Source organism: Copadichromis virginalis, linkage group LG19, assembly GCF_057382275.1.
Source record: "Copadichromis virginalis isolate Kocher_CV1m ecotype Utaka linkage group LG19, C_Virginalis_male_GT1.1, whole genome shotgun sequence".
Taxonomy (NCBI): Eukaryota; Metazoa; Chordata; class Actinopteri; order Cichliformes; family Cichlidae; genus Copadichromis; species Copadichromis virginalis.
Genome location: NC_140636.1, coordinates 24,909,966 through 24,932,063, shown reverse-complemented (window position 1 = coordinate 24,932,063; position 22,098 = coordinate 24,909,966). Strand labels below are relative to the sequence as shown.

General features: G+C 40.2%; 1 protein-coding gene across 1 annotated transcript in view; it reads right to left on the bottom strand.

Moving 5' to 3' along the window:
- fndc3ba (fibronectin type III domain containing 3Ba) overlaps window positions 1-22,098 on the bottom strand; it is a 90,088-nt gene that overhangs the window by 54,201 nt on the left and 13,789 nt on the right. Inside the window, exons 2-3 of the mRNA XM_085442523.1 lie at window positions 14,063-14,208; window positions 10,525-10,600 (exon numbers count right to left, since the gene is read on the bottom strand). Coding sequence (XP_085298649.1) covers window positions 10,525-10,600; window positions 14,063-14,179 — 193 coding nt within the window. The 5' untranslated portion in view covers window positions 14,180-14,208. The remainder of the gene's footprint in view (window positions 1-10,524; window positions 10,601-14,062; window positions 14,209-22,098) is intronic.

The window sequence follows — 22,098 nt, the reverse complement described above, 5'->3', positions numbered from 1 at the left end:
TCATCCGTGAAGCGCACACCTCTCCAACGTGCCAGACGCCATCGAATGTGAGCATTTACCCACACAAGTCTGTTACGGCGACGAGCTGGAGTCAGGTGAAGACCCCGATGAGGACGACGGGCATGCAGTTGAGCGTCCCTGAGACGGTTTCTGACAGTTTGTGCAGAAATTGTTTGGTTGTGCAAACCAATTGTTCCAGCAGCTGTCTGGGTGGCTGGTCTCAGACGATCTTGGAGGTGAACCTGCTGGATGTGGAGGTCCTGGGCTGGTGTGGTTACACGAGGTCTGCGGTTGTGAGGCCAGTTGGATGTGCTGCCATATTCTCTGAAACGCCTGTGGAGACGGCTTATGGTTGAGAAATGAACATTCAATGCACGGGCGACAGATCTGGTTGACATTCCTGCTGTCAGCATGCCAATTGCACGCTCCCTCATTGCTTGTGGCATCTGTGGCATTTTGCTGTGAGACAAAACTGCACATTCCAGGGTGGCCTTTTGTTGTGGGCAGTCTGAGGTACACCTGTGCACTACTCATGATGTCAGATCAGCATCCTGATGTGGCACACCTGTGAGGTGGGATGGATTATCTCAATATAGCAGATGTGCCCACTACCACACATTTGGACTGATTTGTGACCACTGTTTGGGAGGGATGGTTATATTGTGTATCTGGAATGAATTTTAGGTCTCTACGTCCATCCCATGGGGAATGGGAGCAGTAACAAAGGTGTTGCGTTTATATTTTTGTTGAGTGTATGTGCGTTATTATAAATCAAATAGTCCTTTTTTTTATTATTCCAACTTTCCAAATTTTCAGCTTTGTTATCAAATCTTATATACTGTTCCTTTGACAAAATTTTTTATTTTTTAACGTGAACAATAGCTCTGGGACAATTTTAACTTTTAAAGACCAAATCTTCTTGAGTGTGATAACATGTTGGGGGGGGGGGGGAATGGCCCCCAATTTATCCCATGGGTTACATTTTTCAAAATAATGTTAACATCTACGTCTTATCCTGTCCTGATAACTGTGTAAACAGCCTCTAAGCATACAAGCCTAAATCTGTGTAGTGTTGAGTATGTAGCCTGTGTGCCAGCCCATACCTCCACCCAACCCAGATCTCTTGCCAGTTCTCCCCCACCTAGAGGAGGAGCGCCGTCGGCCGACCTACTTCTGCTGCTGGGTCTGCTCCAAAGGAGAGCAACGTAATGTCTGGAGGGACACTGAGCCCAGCCACGCTTTGTTCTCAAGATCTTAACATGTGCAAACACACACCCTTGCAGCTGTGCACACACTCACAGTCACCCAAATGTGCACAAACACGCAAAAGCCCTCATAAACTATGGCAAACACATCTTAACAACAGCACGCAAGTGGCCAGATACCCACCTGGGCACTGCGCATAAAGACATGATTGCTCATACGCAACTAATTTGTAGAACACACTGACATTTGGATAGTGCACACTGACAAAACCACGGTCACCTTGGCACACGCAACAAACAACAAAATAAGACATACATGCATTAATTCAAAGCCAGACATAATAACAAACAAACACGCACACCAATCTTGCTTTTTCCAGTTTTATCACGAGACTATTCGCATGCCTTTAGATACAATTGTTTTGGGACTGGTAACCATGCAACACACTGCATGGGTCCAGCATACTTCACTTATCACTTGTCCGGTCGTGCACGGAAGTATACATGCTTGTAGACACGCACAAACACTTCTGATGTGCATAAGCAATAATACATGTGCACACACAAATATACACAATCCAGACACTGATGACTCATTATATCCATTCTCTAATCAACTCTACATGTCTGCTCTCTCTAAGGAGAGAGCGAGTGAGAGAGAGAAAAGAGAAATGCAACAGCTGCTTGTGTGTAAACAGCGTCAAATAATCATTTCCTGCTCTGGTTCCCTGCTTCTTTCTTATTCTCACTCACTTGAATACTCATGATGCATCAAAGCCTTAAACCTTGACCCACTAAGAGTCATATTTTTTTCCATTTTTTCTCCTGCTGTACACAACCTGCTACGTTTGTACCCGGCTGTACTCCTCTCCCATCCTCCCCTCACTTTCCTCCTCCTATCTCTCCACATGTTAATGTCGGGCATTCCTACTGTATGAGTCACAGTCTGAACAGCACCAAGTTTGTGTCCACCACAGAGAGCAGAGAAAGTGTGGAAGAGAAGAGAAGAGAAGAGAAGAGAAGAGAAGAGAAGAGAAGAGAAGAGAAGAGAAGAGAAGAGAAGAGAAGAGAAGAGAAGAGAAGAGAAGTTGTGTGAATGTCAATGGAAAGAAAGAAGCCGAGACTGGAAGGCCTAGATTAGCAGGGACTTTCCCCTGCTCTCCATCGCTGAATTCCACTGTTTCTGTGTTTGTGGTGCAAGGGTGGGTATGTCCCCTGGCTGTTAGTTGATCAAACAACCAAAGAGGTGAAGATATGGTTGGTACTTTGTTTATAACCTGTACATAGGAAAGAAAAATACTGAAAAGCATCTTTTAAAAAAAAGTTATTACTTAACTGGTTATTCCTTATATTCCTAAATGGAAGTCCCACTAACTAACATGTACTTTTGCCCAATAACACCAGATCAAGGAGGGGAAAAAAGAGGGGTTTCCCTACAAAATTAAAAAAAAACCATGATGTAAACATTCACATGTGGAATTTCCGCAGCTGTGCAGTGCTTTTCACACTAACTGAATCCAATCTGAAAAGCAGCATGTGCAACCCGTGGAGAAGATGCAATATCTTTAATGTTCCTAATAGTGTTATGATTGGTTTTATTTACATAAAAAACATGCAAATCAGCAAACTTGTGTCATTGTTGTGAAGATGAGACTAAAATTAAAAAGAAAATATAGAAACACAGCAAGAATCAGAGAGAGAGAAGGGAGGAAGTGACTGAGCCTGAAAAGAGAGGGAAGAGGAGGAGAAGGAGGGAATAAGGTTGGAGAGTGGGAGAAGTGCTCCAGCTGTACCCTGAGCTTCAAGAGAGCCAAGAATTTCATCCCTGGAAAAGATATTTCTTTTTCTCCATTTCTCCGGAAAAAATCTGTGAGTACTCAGCTGCTGTTTGCCCACGCATCAGCTTTCACAGTGTCTTACATATAAAGACAAACCAGTATTCTCAAGAGTTTTCGTCACCCTTCTCTTTCCCCTAATGCAGCCTTCTCCAGAGCTGGCAGACCAGACCAAGTCAGCAGCAGCACAGGGGTGGCTGGGGTCATAGAGGAAGTGGCCTCACCCAGAATGGATGGTAGCAGGCACGACCAAACATGCAGCATGTGATTCTCTCGGTCTCCCTCTGCGCCTCGTTTTCATTCTGCCTGTCTTCCTTTATTTACTTTGCTTCATTCTATTTTATTTCAGCTGTATCTCTCCCTCCCTCCTTTCCTCTGCCTTTTCATGCCCTACTGTATGAGGGCATTGAGTTTATAAGTGAGGACTGGGCAGGGCATACACAATTAAGTCTCTTTTTCTCTCTCCCTCTCTGCCTCTATCTAAACCACGCACAGAAAAGTCAAGCTTTTAGCCACCGTGTATCAAATGAACCAAACCAATTATCTCTGTCCTTTTGATACTTACAAAGTACTTTGCAGTGCAAAATGCTGAAAAAAAGCAGGTATCCCCCCCACACACACACACACACACACAAATGTGATCTCTCTAGGCACAAAGAGATCGCATTCCATTACACACCACCTGGAGGGAGAGTCCGTTCCCATGGCGACCAGTTTCCCAAAACCAGGAGGAATTAACACCAAGTTAAGACATACATACACTAAACATACCTCTAGAATTAGTTTTACACCTTGCCTAAGGGCATACAGTCTTGGAGGTAAAAAGGTCTTCCTTTGCCCAGCTGTCAAGGTAAAAATAATAAAATGAAATGCATACAAAGGCATGCACACACCCAAACACACAAGAGCTCTCTATTATTAGATCCCTCTGCACCATGGGGCCTTATGACCAAACCCATTATCCTTATTCTTTTCAGTGAAATATGAAGCATACTACAACAATACAGATTTAGTCGTTATTTAGTAAAAACATCTTTAAACAGAAGAGGAAGAAGAAGAATTAATTAGTGAAGCATATATTTGATTCCATTAAACATTTTTAAACCACTGGATTTTCCAGAAAAAGCATTCTTGCAATGTTGAACAGAAGCCATATCGCTCTACCCTGTGAGAAGCTGTGATCTTATATATAGATATTGTTTTCTTGGGACAGATTAACAATTCAAAAAAGTACATTAGGAAATTTAAAGCTGTGGATGCAAGTGTCTCGAAAGGCTGCACAGGCAGAGAAAATGGGAATTTAGGGCATTAATATACTGTACAGGAAATTGGCTATTGGATTAATTATACTTTGGGCAAAATGCAAATGCAATATTAATTAAAAAATGCATTCATTTGTCAAATCACACACAGACAAAAAGGCAAACAGATTGAGAAACACTTGCATGAACACTTTCCATTTGATCAGATTTACAAAAATAAGGCATAAAAACACAATAAATCCTTTTAGCTGACAGTTCAGCTAGATAACAGACATCAGTCAAACCTATCATTGCACAGCAATTTTCATTCAGTCTACTGTCACAAAATTGAGTATTCCGATTTCAAGGAAGGCTTGTTAAAAGTTCCTCGAACAACCACACCTGCTTACAAGCAGCACCAGGATGGTCCGAAACAGTACCGTAAATTAAGGATTTCAGTGAAAAATGTATTTGTGTGTTCTCCACCAGCTTGTTTAGAACCATCTGGCAAGGTGTAAACACAGACTGAGACTTTCCACCGTATTTCTCTCAACCAGCTATTTCCATTTACATCAAAGGGTTTGCAGTGTAGAAGTGTGCACTCTGTGCAGAAGGCCGGTCAAAGAAAACCTTGATAACCCCATGTAGCGACACAGTGAAGCCAGTAAGAGACTGAGCAAAAAGCTGAAGTTGAAACTGAGGAAAATGGAGAGATAAATGAAGAGAGTAGTCAGACAAAGAACAAACACAGAGGAGGTACACCTAAATTTCCTCCATCAACCCTTTTTTTCCATATCAGTTTAGGTTTGTTAAATTTGAGGACAAAACCATGTTTAAAATAACAATATGATCAATCGACATTTTTTCCACAAATATAATCATCGAATTTTACAAAACTGGATCCAAGACAACAGACAAAAGCAAGGAACAGGGGAAGAGAGTAACAATCGGGGGGATCCAAAAAGATTAGGTATGAGCAGAGCGCACACCTCTAATGGCAAAAGACAGCAGATCTTGCCATGATTCATACAGTACCCTGCTGTGTCCAGATGCAGAGAAACACTGGCAGGGTCCACCATAACCATTGTTTCTCAGAGAAGAAAAAATGCCTGGGCTAACAAGGCCTCAGCAGAGACCAGAACCACATTTTCCATTATGCCACTGCAATATAACAGCAATGAGAGTGGACTGCATGCAATTCATCCATTCCAAATTCAGAAATCAGCATAAAAGGAGAAACATCAACCAATTCTTTTGGCTTAATATGAAGTCCCAACAGCCTGCATTTATATTTGATTATATTTCTTATATGAAGAATTGTTTCATTAATCTTTTTGTGGCCCATTAAAATTGGAAGAAAAAGCAATAAAGAAAAGAACAAAATGTGTGATTTGAGCTTTCTCTACTCTCAAGGGACAAGACAAAATAAGAGCATGTGGAATCGCAGGATAATCTTTGGGTTCTATACCTTCAAGATAAAAAAATTCCACAAACCAAAAGTTGGAAGTGAAATATACTTTGCACATAGACCTCTCCGAATTGCATTATGTAACACAGACAGAAAAGAAATGTAATTGAAAACACAGAGAATGTTCTAAACCAGGGATGTCAAACTCACTTTACATCACGGGCCACATGCAGCCCAGTTTGTTCTTAAGTGGGTTGGACCAGTGAAACTCCACTTTCCTTCACTGTAAGAACACTTAACTGAACATTTGATCCCTGAGATGTCTTAATATCAGAAAACGAAGTGCAATTTCAGCAGTACGTCCCAGTTTTTTACATCAGGGGTGTCAAACTCAAATACACAGTGGGCCAAAATTCAAAACCGGAACAAAGTCGCGGGCTAACATTAATATTTATTGAAAAAAAAAACTTCCTTCAGATATAAGAATGAATCTTTTCTTATGGACTCAAATAAGTTTTGCTGGAAAACTGAATATGGAACAAGCAAAGCTTAATACTAAACAATATATATATTAGCTGTATAATACCAGTAGGCCAGATCTAATAGTAATTTGGTATGGCTTCGCGGGCCAAATGTAATTAGGCTGCGGGCCAAATTTGGCCCGCGGGCCAGAGTTTGACACCTATGTTCTACATGATCTGTGTGTAAATTACAGAAAAGATTTTGGCAGCTCATTGTCCAGACTGTCCAGTATTTATAAAACAGAAAGTTTTGGTTAATTCCTTTTATCTAACCAACATTTTTATAGTAGATTCTAAAAACAAGAACATTTCTGTCATTTAATTGTCATCCTATTGCTTAACTATTTTACTACTACTTAACTACTCATGTAGTATGAATGCCAATAGGGAAGTACTACTGCTACTACTGTAAAACACCGCCGAAAGTCCAAAATCTTTGTACACCTTCACATTTTCCAAATCTTTAAACTACACCAGATTCAAGTCTTCATCAGGCTGATTCTGGCCCACAGGCCTTTTATTTCTCTAAACCAACCATTCTTGTTGCTCTAAACCAACCATTCTTGTGTTAAAGAAAGAATTTACCGATTGAAATCCCGTTGCAGTACCAATGTGCCAAAAAAAAGTTTCTGTGGAAACAAGACATCCTGGTTGTGGGGCTATTAGACTTTTTTTCACAGATATTCCACTTTAAAGGCTTTCTTTATGATACATTTGCTTGTTTGTACTGCCACCAACCTGGTGAAATGGATCTTGAGTGTCTCATTCTGCAACGCATGCTCAATCAGAGGAGCGGTGTTCCATGGTGCTGGCCACTGTTCCCCCGTGTCAGCAGTGCGCGATTGCTCACGTGCTCAGCTTAGAGGGAACATTGGTGATGGCTCTGGCTTTTTAACATGTTCGGTTTGGTTCTTTGGTAGCGGGTCATGCAGCAACACAACAAGCCTTAGCACACATGCTCCACCAAGCACAGTCAATTAAAAAACAAAACAAAATCATAGCGTTAAGCAATACAAGAGGTGAAAGTTCTCCATTCACTGTGAAGGACACACTAACAGTTACTACTCATACTTCTCAGCCTCACATATACATTTATTATATTACAACAGAGAATAATTCCAAATGTCCACAGAAGACCAAGGCAAACAAACCCCATGTATTATACTGAAATGCATTTTAAAAACACTGCAGCCAGTAAACTGAGGACTTACAGGATTACTGCTCATTAACTAGAAAACTAATCAACTAAACCTTGTGGTTATTATCAACTACGCCCTAAATTTCAGAAGAAATTAAGCTGGTGCCACCCAAACTTCATGATGTCATATTCTCCCAGGCAGGGCACAGCTTCCTGCTCTTCACCCTCTGGCCTCATCATCCCTCGTAAAAGTCCAACAAAGACCAAACAACACAGTAAACCAACACAGCCTTGTAAAACACACACAGACACACACGCGCACACAACGCATATTAACACACTCACATTCCAGAGCAGGGTGCTCTAACACACCCTCGAGTCTTGTCCTTTGATGTGAGTGTGGGAAAGCTCAGGGGAATTGTCTTAGTGGGGGAGGGGGACAGACAGGGGGACGGACGGGGGTGGGGGGCAAAAGGGAGGAGGGGGAAGGTGGGAACGGTGAGAGGGTAGGAGTGTGTGTGGGGGGTCAGATGAATCTGGCCCCTGGATCACTGAAGGGTCATGCTGCTTCAACAAGGGATGGAGACATGCAGTCATACACATGCAGAAATGATGCTAATAAGTTGCTGGAAAGGATTTCAGGTCAAGATACAGTCTTTCACTGGATCAATGAAGGAAAGGGACACAAAAAAAGAGACGGTAAAGACAGATCTCTAACATATCTGAAAAGTGGTAAAAAAAAATGGCTTTAAATATATATTTTAGAGCATTGTGAATTATTTCAATATGCACAAAAAAAGCTCTGAAAGGATTTCATACGCCCTGAGGTTATGGGATTCGTGGACCTTAGTAAGATTTTATGTACACTTTCAGCTAAAATAAAAGAACATAATTGAGCCTGTAGCAGTTAGCAGGGGTGTGGTTAATGAGCAGTACTTAACATCAATCCGGCAAATACAATAGCCTCTTCTCTGCTCCAGGTTTGCCTTAAGGTCAAGACAGATGAACGAGAGGAATAAAAAGGAAAAGGGAGGGAGGTAGCAGGAAAAGATGATGAGAGGAAGGAAGGGAAGAGAAGTGAGGAGAGGAGAAGGAAGGTCTTGTGGTTCATATGAAAGAATCTTTTCTGGCTGCTGCGTTGACGTCTTCAGGCTGGTCCTGCCTTGGCAGAGCATCCATGTCTGCGTGTGTACGTATATGCATGTTTGCATGCATGCACGTACCACACTGCAGCAGCTAAACAGAGGTTACTTTATATAAAAGCTGGTTCCTGGCTGTGCCCTGAGGTCTCTGTAATCTTGCTCTGTCGCACACACTTGCACACAAGTACACTGCAATGCAAACACACAAGCAGGGCCACAAATACACAAGCATGCGCGAACACGAACCTCTGAGGTCTCACTAATCACACTGAGTCTCTCTAAAGTGCAACTCAGTTATCCTTCGGAACACACTGCCACACTCCAGCTTTCATTAAACTCAGTGACCTCTTGCCGACTAAGATAGAGAGAAAGTTTGTGCGTATGTGTGTTTGTGCGTGTGTGGTCCTTCACATTAATAATATCTGCATTCAAAGAGGGCTCAAAGTCTGTAATGTTCCACCTAATTTGCTGTCTGCGACTGTAGTAAAAGGCACCAAAAAGGTGCACAAAGACACACATTGTGCCTTCGATGCCAAATTTTCAAGTACAAACACGCAACCACACAAACAAACAGAAAGATGGCAGATCCCAGCTACATCAGTACTGTGTCTTTTTGCAAATCACTGTCTGGTATCCCTCTCATATATCCACTTTCTACATTAAACCATTCTTTCGTCTGTCGTTTAGCTGTTTTTCTACAAGTCACTAATTCACTTATCTTATCTGGCAACTGTATCTTCCCATCTTTGCATACATCCATTAAATCATGCACCGTTTCTATCTGGCTTTATCTGTGCCCATAGCTCTGCCTGGAGCAGTCTCTCTGATTTGAGGGGAAAATTGAATTACAAGGCGGGTGGAGGAAAAGGTGGTGGGATGCCATTTGTTACAACACAGTGTTGTGGTAATGCGTCTTTTTTGTTTTGTTTTTTTAATAAATGGGCGACAGTGACTGAGTCGAGACTGCTGTCTGTCTTTCTTTCTTACAGAAAAAAAATTCAAAGGCTGAAAAAAAAAAAAAAGAAGGAGCGAGTGAAGAAGATGCAGATTGAAAAAGACTGAGAAGAAAACAAAGATGTCCTTTCAAAGTTACATTTCTGACATCATCAAAGTGAGACACAATTTCAGCAGAGTTGTGTTACTGCCACCTCCTTCCGTCTTTGAGCGATCCTAAGTGGCTTGTATTTCCAGTCTTTTCATGCACTGCTATCAGATGCAACCACAGTGAAGCCATGGCTGCCCACTCTGTCTAAATCTGTCATTGTGTAGACTATGCTTTCAATTAGCTGTACTTCATTTGGAGATAACACCCTTAGATCCCATTCCACTTGCTTTCCGTTTCCTCTTCCAAAGTTCTTCCTGCATTATTGACCAGTCTACTAAAAGGTCTCACCGTTTCTGGAGTTTCTGCATTTTCTGCATTTGTAGTCTTATATATACACTCGGAATTTCAAAAGGGTTGAAATCCAGCTGAAAACACTTCATTTCCAGGCTTTCTGGTTAGAAAAATAAACCATTAAACCATTAGCCATTGTGGTGGTTAATGATACAGTCACACTAATACGGACTGTTTAAAAATAAGTAACTTACTGGTCTGCATGTGCAAACACATGAGAACTGAAATGTCTGTCTCTCTGTGTTGGCTCTACCATGTACTGGCAGACTGTCTGGGATTTAAGTCTGACCAGGTAGAAAGGAAGACTTTTGAAAACTCTCTGAGACTTTATTGGACAGCTACTCCTTTGACATTGCTATGGTTTTCTCTGGTAATGGATAATACTCAAAGTAAAAGTCGATTATTTGCTTTCACATTTACCAATCAAAGATTTCTAAGCATAGACTGCATTAACATTATTTGTTTTTCCGTAAATGTTTTTAACTTTTAGGAGTCAGCCCAAAGATCTCATTTAAATCTTGTTCAGCCAGGATATAATTAAAATGATGGGTAATACTCTGTCTCACAGTGACAAACATCAGAGCGGCCACCAGGCTACATGTTAATATGATAACGTAATAATATCGTAGAGGACTGACCCTGGATGCATTGCAGTGAGCCGTCCTCTGCCCGGATAGTAAACGTCTCCCCCGGGTTCACCTGCACCAGGATTACCTGCACAAACACATAAAAAAAACAACAACAAAAAAAGAATCAATCAAACTTTGTGACAAAAATATCTATAATTTAAGGGGAAAAACATGTATTAAACATTTTTCTTTAGCAATCACAGAACAGGACAGATACTCAGCTAGGCAGAGCTTGCAGCAGTGACATAACACAATAACCATCGGCTCTCATAGTTCGGCAGAGAGTTCACACATATGAATGAGGTGTTAGAAAAGCTAATGGTGACACTATTGCTGCCATCTCACAGACTCTTATTTAAGAAAAGCCTTCATCTTTTAACCACTCTTACAAGAATAAAACAAGTATGCACAAATACATCTAACAGACAGATGGACGCACACACAGACAGGTGAGCGCACACAAATGAATTCAAAACACATGACATCGTTTCGATTTCTCAGCGCTTCTACCTAATGTGCCTGAGGGGAGAACGCATGCACCTTACCGTCATATTTTCCGCATACAGATTGTTCAGAGTGTACACGTGGCTGTACACATGAAACAGGTGCCCCTCCATTGCACACAAACACACACACACACATACACGTATTCAGGCACACACGCATGCACACACAGGCACAGCCCTGTCTATGCTCTACAGGTGTGCCGCTGTAAAATCCTCATATCCTACGTTCCTTCTGTAGTGACTGCATCTTCTCCCATCTCAGCGCTAACCTGCTCCTCTCCCTCAGTCACACACACTCACACACTTCCTGCTCTGTCTGCTGCAGCGGCTGCTGTTGCTATGGGAACCCCCAGCACAGGGTGACCCATGTTTCCCAAGGATTGAGAAAACCCCTGCATTAGACCATGTAGGTGTGTATGTGTGTGTGTCTGTGTACTGTTATACCATCACATGTCAAGATCACTCAATGCGCAAAATAATCATGTAGCACATTTGTTTTGATATTATGACTGATTAATGAGACTATAATGACTCAGTCAGTAGTGATTAAGTCAAAGTGACCCAATTCTTCTACCTTTAGTTAGGATTATAGAAAACAAGCATATTTTTTAAGATTAAAACCAGAAAAGGCTTCTAAGTGTAACCACTTGTGATTTATGATTTAAAAGCTCCTTTTAAAAGGCATCAATTACAAATTACAAAAGTGCAAGAGCAGGGCTCTTTATTAAACACGGGAAGTTAAATTAGCAAACCCATACTGACATTATTCAACATTTTACATAAAAAGTGGCATATTGAAAACATTTCACTCAATGTTTCTATGGGCACTTTTGGACCACAGGATATCATTCACAGTTCTAGGTTTTAGGGTCTATTTTCACTTCCATAGACTTTCTCTGCAAAAGAGTAACTGAAACAGGATTACAACTAGTGCAATTACATCACCTTATAGTTTTGAATGCAAATGGCACTCTTTGGTGTGAAAGTGGTAGTGTGATGTTGTTGAGCTATATCATTAACTGCATGGGTTACCATCTTTGCTCTCATGTTCCTTAAGGTCTGAAGTGATTCTGAGCTGTTGTGAATATGTTCATTAAGATCTTGTACAGTACACTGGTTTCACACCAACATGGTTGTCACTAAAGCTTTTATGTTTTGAACTGTCTTCGGTCCACTTTTAGTGTTTCTTTCTCTCTTTAGATATTTATCTGGAAAGGCACCTATAACAAGTACAGCGGAGAAGCTTTGCACCATTTCCTCACTACTATCACTGCCATAGGTTAACAAGAAAATTCCTCAGAAATATTGAAGGGAAGCGTGTCCTTCCCTTTTACTCACTAGTCTCTGACCCATAATTCTGATGCACTGATCATAAACTAAAGAAGTAGACAGCCTAAACACAAATACATTTGTGTTTAGGCTTTCAGGTTTAAACAGACCCCTTCCACTATGGCTTACAAGTCTCATGCACAACAGTGGCCAGATATGGAAATGGATATGAATGTCTGAATATTGCAAATGTTTTGGACAGTGCTTTACAGATAATAACTAAAATAAATGTCTTTAATCAGAGTGCAGATGGATTTCATAGCTTAAGCAATAATAGTCAATAATAAATTAGCGTGCCTAAGTCCATTATGTGGTTACAAACTCTCAGAAGGACCAGCACTCCAATTGAAACTGAATAAAATGATTTATAGGCATTTCTTCGGCATGTAAAACTAACTGACCGTCCTACAACAAAGAAATGTGACCAATACTGTAGATCCCAATAATATAGCTAATAGAAGGTTGTAACTGGAGCCTCTCATTGACTACATTGATGCACATTATTATTCAGCTACTTCAGGTTTCTATATATTTAAATACTATTACAGTAGGACAATTAAAAGTATTTTGATATTTGTTTTAATCACAATAGATAATTAGATAGTAACAAATTTTTCTAAAATATAACTAAGAATTTGAACACACTGTTGGATTTGATGTGATGAGAGAGCCTCCATAGTGAATTTTGTTTTTACAGACAAATTATGACAGAACGCTCTTATACAAAAACAGGCATGTATGTATACATGATCTCGTTGCATGTACCAAAGCCACTGACTGATAAACACAATCATAAACAGGTGAAGGTAGGTGGATAAAGAAACAAGGAAGCTGAAACTGAAGCAAGCCGACAAACACGTAAGTATGTATTCAGACTCAACACAGACACTTGCGTGCCCACACAGAAACGAATACACACACGTACACGCAGACAGACCAAGAAACAAACAAATAGACACACACACGCAGAGTCAAATCTATATAATCATCGGTCTAGATCACTGATTCCATACTGGGAACCAAGTTTTAAACTGCAGGGTGTTAGAATAAAAAGAGAGCCCTAACTGCTGTGTGCCGCAGCCAAAACCCCCCCATAACTGTTATGTGTTGCAGCCAAAACACTCCCACGATGCTTCCTCTGGACTGTGAGGGAACAGGCTGGGGATGGTGCATAAACATCATCATCCTTCATATACCAAAAACACACAGTGTGGGGGAAAAAAAGAAAAAAAAAGTGTGTGTGTGACAACAAGATTAGACCGAGGTGAATTAACTGTGATGCTTTTCATTACGCCGATCGCTTCCTTTTGCCTGTGCAAAGCCCGGGTGCGGTTTTGTACTCTGAAGGTGATCCAGTTGGCTCTACAGCACCTGATAAGATCGGTCTGTCACAGAGAAGCAGATGTCCGTGTGCAAACTATTGCAAGTTTGCACACGTAAAGGTTTGAAATCTATCAATAAAGCCATTCAGTGTTTTAAATATTGCCTTTAAAGCTGCGCCAAAGGAATAAGTAATGCATTTGAATATACCTGTATGTATTTAGTAGTTTATCTTCTGTGACACACGAGGGCTTTTCTCTAGCAATTTTTATGGCAACAATCCGTGTGGTAGGTGCTCAACTGACAACAGAGAAGTGTGCGCTGTACTGTTTGATGTACAGGAAATGCACATTGCAGACATGCGTGTGCGTTTGTTCGTGTCGAGTATTTACCTGCTGTGTCGCATCGCCGTTAACCATGTGAGGCATGAGAGGGACCTCCCCGTTCAGGAGGGGGGGCGGAGCCAAGTCCAGCGGAATCTGGTCTGTCATCATCATTGTGACGTACATTCATGGAGAAATTGACTGAACTGCCCTACCTGGGAAAGTACAGAAATAAGAAATACATTAGTTACGAGCATTCATTCATTTAAAAGTCTGAAACTTCCTTGTGCTGAATGATTTCCTTTGAAGCTACTGTTGGCTATATTTCAAACACATTTCTTGTCTGACCAGATTTTTAGTTTCAGACCATCAAACCTACTTTTTGGAAGGAATTGTTGGACATTTTTGGGAAATATGCTTATGTCCATCTTGGCAAAATGTCTTTCCTTTTTATATTGACCTGGACCAAGAGGACAGCTAGCCTGACTTAGCCACAATGACTGGGAGCGGGTTGAAGCAGCTAGATAGGCTCCATTTTAATGTAACACAATCCACCGACAAAGCTCCCCAAGTCACAAATTAAGTCTAGTTTGTTTAATTTTCACATAAACTGAGTTATAAAAAAAGGCTTTGAGTTTTTTATGTTAAAGTAAACTTATGAGCTGCTGGATGTAGCTTCATTCTGAATGGGCAGACACTAAAAAGACATTGACTTTCTACTAAACTCTCGGTAACAAATATTTAACCATTTTGCAATTAAAATTAAATCTAGACTGTGCCCCACCTGTATTTTGCCAGCCTCCCAGTGTGTTTGCATTAGTGTTTACTGTGCAGATTCCTGATTAACAAAGCAATTTTCCACTTCATGTGAGCGTGAAAACCTTCTTGAGGCACTTTTATTAAATTTGTCTGCTTTGTTTAACTGTAGCCAAAACAGTTTTCATTCCTATGTGGATAAGATCTTGGATTTTTTTTTTTAAGTGTTATATTTCTAATAACAGAGGTAGAGGTGAAAAATGATACAACGACATATACTCAAAAGAATAAAACTAGAATGAGCTACAGCAAAGAATTTAAAAAGTTTGCAGACAAACGCAGAGATAAAGCAAGATTGATTTTAGCAAGTATAACAAAAAAATACAGTTTTGCATAAGAGAAAACACATAGAAAAGGGGCATTATTCCACTGTTTCAGCTCACAATGAATTTGCACAGGCATATCAGCTTTCATAAAATACAACAAGTCATATCATGTCAATATAAAGGTAAAAGATTAAAGAGGCAAAGGAAAATGGAGATTAGAGTGAGAGACTAATTCAAAGCTCTTCCCACCAGCAATAGTCTGGTAAAATAGAGGAGAGATTATATCCTGTTTGGAGGATTAATTTTTATGAAAGAAACACTAAATGAATATGGTCTGGCTCTTATAGGTGAATAAGGATAACTGCACCTGCTCGTAGCTTTGAAAATATAACACAGAAGACGAGCATTACATGTAAACATGCAAAGAGGCTGCAGGAATGGGAAGTCTTTTCAGGTCTTCTGAGGTCAGCTGTGCTGGCACTCTTTGCAGAGTAACTGGGAGCTAAATCTGGAGATGGTTTCTTTGCTTGCATAATAAAGCGGTAGCAGTAAAACCAAAAAGCATAACTATGAAAAAAATAAAAACAACAACCAGTGCCATTCATCTTAAGTGGAAAATAACATGGCATCACCTAAATGGCTACAGGGGGAGAATTTAAAGGAAGCCAAGCGACATGTGTCAGCCGCGCACGTGGTCTTCATTAGGGCTGAAAACCAAGTGGCAAACCCTAACCTTAACAGTCAAAATGTATGTACTTCTACGTACACACAGCGAAAACCACGTAGATAAACACGCAAGTGTACCACTGAGGTACAGTTACATCACCCATGTAACTCATGCAGATGGGGGAAATATATACACACCCACGCATATACAACAGGTAAATCCAGGAACCCCGGCCAAAATATTCTGCAAGAGCAACCGAAGCTCACACATAAACACATACATAAGCACACACATACAGACGTGCACAGGTTCATTGCCAGAGGTGGATTTCTCAGTGACGTACAGGTTTAAATTTAAGGCTGCTGAGTGAAATCGCAGCTAAGGAGCTACTGACTAATGGCTCTAAGCTGCTATTAGCACACATATGATACACATACAGGATCAAATACTTTAAGTGAAGGAAACTTATGAGATATCCATTGCACTCACTCACAAGCTCGCTAAAAGGACTGTAGAGAAAACAGCTGCATGTTAGTGTGCGACTTCTCTTTCAGCTGGTCGTCTTCTAGCACAGACAAGGTCACAAGAAGGGTTAGTGGATCATACAGCTGTGGCTCATACTGTCGCATCATTAAAAACACACTCACACCACTCTTTGAACACAGTTTTAACAGTTTTCAATCTTTCTCTTCTTATTATTCTTATTTTTTTTCTTTGTCTGTCTTTAACTGTCTTTCTGACTCCATCTGAGCCCCGTTCCCAGCTCAGCCTGGCCATCCTGCGTTGAAAACACACACACACACACACACACACACACACACACACACACACACACACACACACACACACACACACACACACACACACGCACACACACAGAGTTTTGTCCAGGACACATCACAGACAGATGGCAACACCACTGTCGGCTCTGCCAGGAAAAAGAAGAGCGAGACACAGAAGCTAGCAGAGAGGAAGAGAGGGGATAAGCAACTGTAAGATCAGCACAGATAATAAATAGAGAGCAAACTAGGTGAAGTACATTCCAGTACATGACCTTGTGTTCCTAAAACAAACTCAAAGTTCCCAAGGAAATTCATCGCATGCAGAAATGAGATTCTAATGTGCATTATGTGAACGATGCAAATAGAAACCTGGCGTTGGGTATCACTTGCAGGAAGTGTTTTCTGCATAATAGTAGAATTTTCAGCTGGAAAATCCACATTGTTTAAAAAAAAAAAAAAAATACAAACACAAAGAGTGTTTGAGAACTTTTTAAAAAAAATCTTCCTGAGATTAAGATGAGAAGGTGAATACCAATTTCACGTTTCTGTCTCGATCTGGGGCCATAAGACTTATTAGCTTAGCATAAAAAACCGAAAGAAGGTGGAAACACAGAAACCAAATGTAACAAAAATTGAGTAACAAAATTCAAAACTGACATATTTATTCCTTATAGACTGTAAAACTAAAAAAAAAAAAGATCTTGTTATGGTTTATGATCAGCAATAACAGGATCCCTACATTAAGTCCATGTGAGGGTCATTTTTTAGACACCTTTGGAGGTAGAAATACGATATCAAAGGTATTAAATTCCTCCTCTTGTTGAAAAAGATGCCGTTAGTTTATTTTCCAAAATGTCAAATTATTACCTTTCGTTCACAGAGCAGCCTGGAAACAAATACAATGGTGTTTTATCCAGCTTACAGATGTCTTATATCATTTCTTGGCATTGACGTTCTCCAAATTTAAACACAACCTTTTTGCTGCAATTTGGAGGAAGTGATGTGTAAAATTACATAGTGTAGAAGCAACTTTATGAAAAAAATAAAAAACTCAAAACTATTTCCACTGTGATGCAGGCTTCATTGTTGATTCTGTAAAAATCGCCTCAGACACACAAGAGAGGGAATACGCACTTTGTTTTGCAACTGTTGCATGTTGTCGAACAAATCCCATGTACATATTTGGAAATCTAATGCAATGATGAATGAATAATACCCTTTGTTATACAGTGGAATCATTACCAGGCGCATTTAGCTGCTGACAGCTTCAGACATCACTGTGCTCACACTCATGCACAGTTATACAAACACAGTCGGTGGTTTCTGTTCCCCAAAGGAATGCAGGAGGAATAAGGTGTTGATTCCCAGCGGGGATAAAATGTTAAATTGAAAAATTCCATCTTGAATCCAGAAAACAATCAACCACTTGTCCGTGTGTATGCGTGTTTGTGTGTATGTATGTGTGCGCGTGTGTCAGTATGGCAGAAAGCCTTGTGTAAGCATGGAAACTGCCTCTCCAACATAAAGATGCATAGAGTAAAACATACTCTGAGCTGAGATATATACACACTCACACAGTAAAACCCCAGATATTCAGGGGCAGCACTGACCTCATAACTTCAGTCGTTACTCATACAGTCATTCATCATTCACACACACGCCCAATGACTCCAGTTTGTCCATCCTGATGAAGCATAATGGATATTCACAACCACCTAACAGACTGTCTGATTTACTTCCAGTCGTCTGCTTCACACCTCATTCTCCCTACCATCACTTACACAGCCAAGGAAATATAAACACACATACACACACATTTGTGTAACAGACGCAGGTAAAATCTCCAGAGCCTGGCATTAAATCTTGTCTTGAAAACAGCTACTGAAGTCATCACATTAAGCAAAAAATAAACCCCATTCAAAGAGTCCAACGGAGAACTTTTCCTGTCAGCAGAAAGTAGACCACCAACTTCCACTTCTCTTTTTCCTTCTATGAATGAATTGCCTATAAACAAGAATTTAAAAAGACATGATGAAACTGATCAGCTCTACTTCTCCATCTTCCCGAACCGCATTTGTTTGTGATGCAAAGAAAATAAAGCAGCGGGACTAAAAGGGGTTTCTCCAGGAAAGTAAAAGAAGCCACAGGACCTACATTCACTTCCTGACTGTAAATATCTACTACTTCTGCTGCACAAACTGACACTTCTATTCCTCCAGCTGGGGGAAGAGAATCAATGTCATCCTTGTCCCGGTAGTCATCTTGCACAGCAACGCTAAATCAGTGTGCCTGACTCATCAGCTGTTAATGAAACTTACCAGACACATCCCCAGCCTTATATAGTAAAAGAGGTTAATGTTGTAAAAACCTTTAGTCTTAATAAAAGTTGAGCTTTGTGTAACCAAAGAAATGAATATTTTGACTAACTGTAAGTAAATTTGCACATTACCTTGAGCAAAACAACCTTGCTCTATACTCTTTTACACACTAAGATATAATCAGTCGGAAGTTCCGGCTTGTTATCTTTTTATTTGCCTTCAACTCAGTTCTGTCCCAAACATCCAGATTAATTTATCAAAAGTATAATCAGAAATTTGGCATTGGCCTCAATGTAAGTCACAGCATACTGATAGATGTAATGCACTACAAATGGGTTTCTTCTAAAATTAACTAAAGGTTCAGCTTTTAGTCAGTCTTTTTAAAAGCACATGACGCGCAGTGACACATGACTGACACCACAAGTCTTTTTTAGACGTGAATGACAAAAAGAGATAAGTAGTGATTTCAGATGCAATCCCACAGTTCCCCAAACTACTATCATCATGGGACAGGCAGTGGAGGAGAAGGCAATCTACAAGTCAAGACACTTGGGCAGGAAGCAGGTTGACTTTTAAGAGACGTTTCGCATGAACAGTTACAACATGGCCAGAAAGAGATTTTCTATCATTCTTACGACTGATCACAGTTTGTGCTGGTTACAAAACTTGTTACACCCCTACTTATTTTTAGATTATCTCAGTTTAAACAATCATGGCCCAACAGCTATGATAAGAACACTAAAAGTAACCAGCATTTGTGCTGACCTGGATAACGGTTTGTCACACAAACTAGTTTTGCACCGTATTCCCCAAAAGAAAGAAAAATGGAATCTCAGCACTATTATCCAGAACAACTCTTTCAGGGTCTCAGACAGTTCAAGCTGATTCAGGATTTTGGTGTTTTGATTATTTGTGCAAAAAGTGTCCTCCAGCCAAAGTAGCAGTTCTCACCAAACTGCAAAATACTGAGCAGGAATCTGAACTATGAAACTGTCTGACACACTTATCAAAAATACCAAATAACGAGAAAATGTACTGAACTGTCTGGGGTTTTTTTTTTTTTTTTGAGATTTTGTTTTGTAATAATAGTAATAACTATGTTATTTATTTAAAATAGGGTCTTACAATATTCAACAGTACATTTATCATGTTCTAGTTTTGACAGAAAATAATATTTAAACCAAAATTCACCTTTTATATTCACATCTCATTTATATTGTGGTATATCTCAATATCAACCGATATTGAAAAAAATAATGTGTTAGGCTTTTTTTCTCTCCATATCACCCTGCCCTACTTTTGCGCACTTCATTCTTTAAGTCCTCCTTGTGTGTAGAGGCAAAACAAACATAAACCAGGTTTTACAAATTTCAACTGATTTTCATGTTGCTGAAGTTTAAAAACCTCATCAAATCTTTTTTGATTTTTCTTCCTCGTGACAAAGGTGTTAAAATGTGGCGTGCATATTGACTGTACATTCACAACAACAGTTCCGTTAACAACCAATGTCAGGTTTGTCCTTGCTGTGTGTGTCTAAATATATAAATAGACATCATGTGACCTAACTTTCTAAACATCAGCTGCTGCCTCACTTCTGTGTTTCTATTAGGGATGGGAATTTTATTTAAGGTGGAGAGGACAACAACAAAAAAAAAAAAAAGTTGAACATGAAATATCGAGAGGAAGAACTGAAACTTAGCTGTGCTTGTTACATTTGGAAATGTTACATTTGCAGAAAGGTATCAGTGATGACCCAGAAATCAACCTGTGACAATAGTTTCATAGGTGGGTGTAATATGTGAGCTCTAAACGTCTTGTATATGCTTTTTTCACAAGTTTCCTATATAAACAAAACATAGATTGTGCTATTCATTTGCTTAGTACAGCACAAGCATATCTACATCTAGATGTGTATGTAAATGTGATAATGAAGAGTAGATAAGAAAGAAAAAGAGACGCACAGACCTGGTATCTTATTTCTCATGCTGGGTGTGTTAAACTGAGGAATGCACTCAGGTGTCAGTACTTAGAAACTAAATGAATGAGTGTTCACCGCAGTGCACACACAGGATCACACATGCACACAAAACAGCCACCACAACTGGGATTGGTCCAAGCCTTTTAAAGCCAATCTTATCAGTTGAATCTGTGCTGGTTTATAATACACACACACACAGATGCATTGATACAAGTTTGTGCGTTTGGGCAAGGGGGGGGAGACTTCTACATATGGTGGGAAACTGCCACAAACACCACTCCCATTCAACCCCAGCTCATTTTACAAAAGGTATTCAGTCTAGGAGAAACCTGCTCTCTCTCTCTTTCACCCTCTTTCTAATACACACACACACACACACACACAGTGAAGGGGGGTGCAGGGAAGGAGAGAAGCAGAGGGCAGAAAGAAAGAAAAAGTGGAGAGGACGGCAAAAAGGAATGCTGTGATTGTGCTTACACACACAAACACACACACAGGAACACACACTTGGGAAGGACAGAGAGGGGATTTATAAAAGATGAAACCTCTTTTGGGTCCCACATTGGCCGACAGCTTGCTGCACATATGCAGACAGTGTGCTTATGTGAGGGAGGGAGCAGCAGACAAACAAAATTCAGAGTTTCAGCTTGTTCTTCAATCTGACTGCATGCATTTGGCTTGCATGTGTGCGTGTGTGTGTGTGTGTGTGTGTGCGTGTGTGCGTGCGTGCGTGCTCTTATAGCTGAAGTCCTCTTGCCCTATAATTGCAGTAATGACATGTCATCCACGCAGAAGAACTCTGAACGGGTGGATTGGAATGCAATGGACACATACAAGCGCACACACGTGCTGCACTTCATACCGTGTATGAACAAGCTCCTCTCCAAACTACCTAAACTTAAACCTTTAGGGCACCCTTTTTCCTTCAGAACAGATGAGATCTGGCACCTAGAGAAACCACATCTAATGGCAAGCTAAACCAGCCAGATGCTGCATTTCACTTTTAACGAGTCTCTTTTAAAACCCTAAATCAGGCAAAATTTACCTCAATGCCACAACATACGTAGACATTGCTATAAACAGTGTTGGCTTTAGAAATCATGACAAATAACAACGTTTTAGGTGAAAAAATGTGTCTGCTACACAACGCAACCCAATGAAAGTAGAGAGAAAGTAGCCATTTCCAAAATGTGTGCATTTAGCAGCTGTCTTCCTCAACTACAAGAAATAAAATAAAACTAGGACTAACTGTAGAGAAGAACTTGAATTTTAATGCTG